The following is a 6,201-nucleotide window of genomic DNA, read 5'->3' on the forward strand; positions in this document are numbered from 1 at the left end:
TGGGTATCTAATCAATAGTTAAAAATAAAGAATAATAAATTATTTACCATAGGATGGGTTAGTCATGGATGGGATGGGATTATTTATGGTGGGGGCAGGTACAGGAGGCTGCTTCATGATGATTGGTAGTGCTGATGGAAGTGATGTACCCTGGAGTTTCAGCTTGATGAGCTTCATGGCAATGGAAAACTCTAACCGGTCCACCTTTCCATCTTTATTCATATCAGCCAGAGACCTAGGAGGCAGCGGTGAAAAGAGGCATTAAAAACAATTCTGTTACTGGTCTTGACGGGAACTACACTAAGGTCTGTGTCTGCGCATATTACCATATCTCTGCCAAAACTGAGGCAGAAAGGCCAGATTGGAGGAAAAACTTTCTTGCCTGCTCCCCTATAAATGAGAAGAGAAGAACCTCAACTACTGTGCATTTCTCTAACAAGTGAAGGATGTGATAATGTTAGATAATGTGATAATGTTCTGATAATGTGTGCGGTGTGGACCTGAGACATAGCCCATAGATGGGGAGAGTGTGTCAAACTTCTGGTCATGTTTGTTCCTCTCCTCTGGAGAGATTGCCCAGATACTTAGACCACCTTGCATTAAAAAAGAAAAAAATGTGAAAAACACTCCAAAGAAAATGAAAGGCCAGTTCAGAAACAATAAGCAGGGAGGTTTTTTAAGAGTAGCCAGTTTGTAAAACACTGGCACTGACTTCTAAATGAAGTCTTTGAGATGTAGATGTAGACTGAAACACATCAGACAGTAACAGCTACTAACCTTACAAATATCAATTACCGAGCTGCACGGTACCACTATTAGACTGAAATCTGACATCTGTGCACACCTACAATGCAGAATGCTACAGGAAATGATCTCCCAAATGGAAAAACAAATAAAAAACATGTTCAACCACACCCACTGCCCGTTTTACACACCCATTCACAGAACATGCAGCATTCTTACCATTCATATTTGCATGTTGAGGTACAGAAAACTCTTGGCAGTGTTCTCAGCTACTGTTTGTAGCCATCTGTGAGAAATAGAGAGAGAGAGTTACTGTCCAATCACTAGTTAATACTGTATCTAAAACAAGACAGTCGTATCACAGTAGAGAGGCATGAGACACAGAGGAGAGATAGCTTTTTGTTCAGTCAGCAGAGTCAAACAGGGAATCTCCTGTTTTCTTTAGAACTCTGGCTACATTCTTTAGCTTAAACCACTGGGATATTTCAGTGCCAGCCACACTGACTTTGTATTGGCAAAACACCAATACTGTTCAAGCTGCCCTGGGAGTAACATTGTGTGTACAGCCATCTTCACCAGTGCTGGATTAAAGCCTTGTTTGTCACAAAAGTTCTTTACATTCCTTCCAAGTTGGTTAGATGGTTCTTTAATATATATGTATAAAGCTGCAATGTCTTTTGCCCGATTGTGATGAATGATGAATGAATAATGTTCAATACAACTGCACATGTTCACAGATGAATGTTACCTGCTGTTGTCCAAACAGTTTTATCATGATAGTCTTGTTGGAGAAGAATATAACTTATTTATAACTATGGGGCTGTTTAAGCTGAGCTTGCAGCTACCACAAATCAGCTATGTGCTTCTGATGACATGAAAAGGAGCTTCCAGTAGACACATGTAAGTACTCTAAAGTACATACGCAATAATATAATGATCAAAATTCAAGCAATTATTAACAACTGAAAAAGATGAGCTAAATGTACATTCTCTCTTGTCTCTCTTATTGTGTCCCATTTGTGACAGGAAACTGAATTCTGTTCATTTGGACTGAACTTCAGCATTAAGATGCCAAACACCTGACCTCCTCCTCACTCATATCTGGTCAAACATTCAGTCAAAGTTATGTGATGTAGTCAGTGGAACAAAAGGAGAAAGAAATTCCAAGCTTTTCAGTTTGAGAGTTCCTGCCTGTAACCCACAAACATAAGCATTTCCTTGTCCAACAACAGTTGTCAGGAAGTGATTGCATGTTTTGGCTGAGGGACAATGCTGATTTCTCAGGAAAATAAAGCAAAACACTGCTCACTAACATTATCATATTTAACCTATTGCATTGAGGTTTGGACTAACATGTAAATTAGCTTTTTAAAACCCTACCTATTTATAAAATCCAAACTACTTCAGCTTCATGACACTGTGCAACAGCAATATTTATGTACACAGCAAGAAATAACTAATGATCATTCAACATTCAGAAAATCTTTCAGGAAAGAGAGGCAGGGTATTTAAGAGGAAAATTCACTCAACTAAGAAACAGATCTCTATTTCTATTTCACTGGGGTCAAACTCTGAACAGTCTGAATACAGAGCTTTAACAAAGTCCAAATGTGTATCACTTCAAATACAAGTATAGTTTATTTTAAATAAATACCTGTTGGAATTCCATTACTGCTGTTGTTGTTGCAATTGATCAACTGCGCCTAATGTTTCTATTGTCTTTGTTGATGCCATGTGCCTTACCTTCAATGTCACCTTCACTATCACTGTGATTATTACAAATGTTAACATTTTACTAAAGATAATGGTGACATTTTCTGCATATGTGGCACCTATTGCAAGGAGAAGGATCCCTCATATGTGGTTCTCTTTAAGGTTTCTTATTTTCCCTAAAGGTTTTTTCTGACCCAGTTCAAGGGTCTAAGGACAGAGGGTATCAAATTTGCACAGATTGTTTTACCGTTGACACAAGTAAATCAGCAAGGAGTAGGATCAAATAATTATATACTGCTCCCTACTCCTTTTTGAAGATGTATAAGGCCTGCAAAAAATGCACGTGGAACTATTTGTCTGTTCTTATTTATTGTCTATCCCTCACATTTACTTAATTGTTTTTATTTGCACTCACAGGTTCAAAATAAAATAAAAAAAGTAAATGTAAAACAACAATAACCACCATGGAGTGACTAATGGAAACAGAGTAGCAAGCTGCCAACTGGCCTGCTGATACAGCATGCATCTTGTGAAGGAGAAATAAGGAGAAAGGAAAGAAGAAAAATAGGAAAAAGAGACTTGGCCAGTGCACTCTCACGGGGTCAGAGGGCATTCAGGGAGGGCTTATTTAATACTTGCTTTCTGTCACACTCCCAGAAGCTCTCCTCAGGTGTGACAATAGTCACTTTTAATCTTCCCAGCTTTGACATGTAGTCCTGATTACACAATAAAGAGCAGTGAATCTGCCCTTTAGTAATTTATTTATTTACTTCATTTATTCTAAATTAAATGATAAAAATGTTCAATGACAAACCTTAAAGTAAGAAAAGAGCAAGTATAAGCACAATTTCTGAAATAACAATTTTTTTACCATTATCTCATGATTTTTTCCCATATATCTTCAAGTATTTTCAGATTTTACTATTTTATTGCACTCGGCTAAAACTGCTGTCATACAGTACATGGTTCAGGCACATTAAATATGATTTCATGATATCTTTAACTTCTATCATCATTTCTTGTAATCTAACGTAACAATCCATCCAGTATGTCAATGTTCATTTTGAAGCAGGTTTGCCAGTCAAAACCACAATATGTAGCGCCTTCTAATTAAAATTCATGGTACGGTACTTATAGTATCAGTATTTAGTGAGAATAAGTATGTAAATAAAAGCCAGATATGCAGTTTTGATACTGTTATACAGTAGAAGTGCCTTTTATTATTGAGTACAAGTGTGGTCTGTGCGTCATGACAGAATGAATTAAGGCCAGGGTTGCAAAATACATAACTTCAGCTGCAACATTACAAGACGCTCCAGGATGCAAGAGTTATAATATCAACTCAACCATGTTTTACTGCAACTTTTTTTTACTGCTCTGAAAAAGGGAACTGCCTTTTCGCAACTAATATATATATATATATATATATATATATATATATATATATATAAATGGAATTTACTTAAAGGCAGAAATTTACTTAAAGGCAGCCACTTTACACCCTGTTCATAAGTATGAAAAATAGATTAATCTGAAACTATATGATTTGTTTAAGTAATGTTAATGTTAATGTTTAAGTGTCAGTGGCAGAATCAGTGGTCAATATTGGAGTACGTATTCAGGTTTTTCCAGATATTCTCCATCCTTGAATGGAGTTCAAGTTTTAGAATAAATTTCCCACTTAAGATGAATGTTAATCCAAATAGCACACTTACACAGACATCACACTTATACATTTCCACATCTATCTGCCAGGCCTGATCTGCTTTAGATCTGTATTCTTCCATTAGTATTTACAATACAGAACAGTGTTGGATAAACAGCTGACCTGTCTCGGAACTCAGCTTTGGCCATCATCCACAACTCTTGTGGTCATTCTGTGCATCTGAATTTTAAACTAATATTCTGTTTGACTTGCAAATAATGGCCAGGCATGGATGGATCATCCTCTGGAAACTCTCAACTGACCATTTGGTTAATGTCTCAGTCTCTATGTCACACACTTCTTAATTCCTTGAGTGTTTTGAATGATCTCTTACTCAGTCCATTTATTTATGCGGCTGCAATTGAATCTATATTCTTAAAAAAAACTGTGAGGTGTCATATCGAGGCACTTACCCCTGTTACGGAAATAATTTTTCTGCTAACAAGTCACAAGATGAGCTCACACCAATAACAACAACTCTGTCCAGGACTGTATTGCCCTCTCCACTCCTGATTGTAAAAATATACTTCAAATATATTTAAATATGGGTGATTGACATATAATATATGTCAGGGTTGATTGACCTATAATATAGGTCAAGCAGGTTTGCCAGTCAAAACCACAGTCTGTTGTTGAACTTTAAATATGTAAAAGATTAATATAAAATTGCATGGTTGCAACTAATTAATTAAACTAATTATGATGCAACCAGCTAATGGAATTTTACATTTCTTTTATTTTGCATCATATATATTTTGTGTCATATATATATATATATATATATATATATATATATATATATATATATATATAGGATATATGTAAATAAACTGGCATGGCAAATGACTGTTGAGCTTTCTACAGTTGGTTTAAAGGTTTAAATCGTGACTTTATTTACATCATTAAAATAATAAAAATGTTTTCTGAATAAGGAGTCTATTGGAGGACCATAGAACTACAGCCTAAATGTGGATGAAATAATTTTACTAATTTAAAGTAGGTGTTTCGGAGGCCTCTTAGATAAACTGATAGAGTAACATTCCCTGATTACTTGTCAACAGTCAGGCTGAGAAATGCCCGCAACCTGCATTACTAGTTTTAAGCGAGATGAATTACCAAATCTGTTTACTGCAAATGTGCTTTTACAGCTCACAACCATCATGAATAAGTATCAACACATTAACTGAATGTGCTAATCTGACCCCCGTTTCCAGATTGTTTTGATGACGAGTATATGAGCAACATCATCTTCAAAATACTATTTTGGTTTACGGCTGCGTCGAAAACAAGGTCAAAGGGCGATATTGTACGCACGTCTAAAACGTGAGTAAAAGCTATAGATTGTGTAGGGAAACTACTCAAACAATGACAAACTTATCGGAGCTCAGTTGGGCAGTTTCGCTTGCATACCTCATTTGCCGCGACGATAAAACCGTGACGTCCGAGGCTTCTGGAAACCTTCCAGGTATCCACAACTTGGTGAAGGTTCCTTGGACACACTGGATAATTTTTTTGTTCCAAAGGAGTCCAATTTGGAGGGGAAACGTCAAAGTTTGGGATCGTCGTTTCGCAGAGAACCTGTTGCTGACAGCTCCGACCGTCACCCCAACAACATGGCTGACGACGAGTGTGAGTCTCTGCGTTTGCGTATTCGCGCGAACGCGTGTCTGCGTGTGACCGTCCTGAGAGCGAATGTGGGAGGAGAGTCACGGAGGAGCGACGCTGAGTAGATTAGGGCGTTGATAGGAGAACCCAGCGGCTGCAGAAGGAATCGGAGGCCAAACATTATTCAGACTATCAGGGTTTAATATTAAAATTACATAATAGTTTACGCCTCTATCGTATCGCCAGTCCGTAAATATAGTAAAACAGGGCTATAATATTATAAATGTATCTACACTGCTCAAAAAAATTAGAGGAACTCTTCGAAAACACATCAGATCTAAACGGGGGAAATGATCTTGAATATCTTTCCTGATAAAAAGTAGCTGATGTATTAGTAACAAAAAGATGCGACATAATTTGATAGAAATGAAAAT

The 6,201-nt window shown here is 36.9% G+C and overlaps 1 protein-coding gene across 2 annotated transcripts in view; it reads right to left on the reverse strand.

Annotated features, from left to right (window-relative positions):
* itsn2b (intersectin 2b) overlaps positions 1-5,851 on the reverse strand; it is a 41,245-nt gene extending 35,394 nt beyond the window's left edge. The window contains exons 1-5 of one of the 2 annotated variants that reach the window (XM_029845721.1): positions 5,573-5,851; positions 964-1,030; positions 501-593; positions 327-390; positions 48-235 (exon numbers count right to left, since the gene is read on the reverse strand). In XM_029845721.1, coding sequence (XP_029701581.1) covers positions 48-235; positions 327-390; positions 501-593; positions 964-970 — 352 coding nt within the window. In that variant the 5' untranslated portion in view covers positions 971-1,030; positions 5,573-5,851. The remainder of the gene's footprint in view (positions 1-47; positions 236-326; positions 391-500; positions 594-963; positions 1,031-5,572) is intronic. The other variant, XM_029845722.1, reaches the window with a different exon arrangement.
* Positions 5,852-6,201: the final 350 nt, after the last annotated feature.

Source organism: Takifugu rubripes, chromosome 13, assembly GCF_901000725.2.
Source record: "Takifugu rubripes chromosome 13, fTakRub1.2, whole genome shotgun sequence".
NCBI lineage: Eukaryota > Metazoa > Chordata > Actinopteri > Tetraodontiformes > Tetraodontidae > Takifugu > Takifugu rubripes.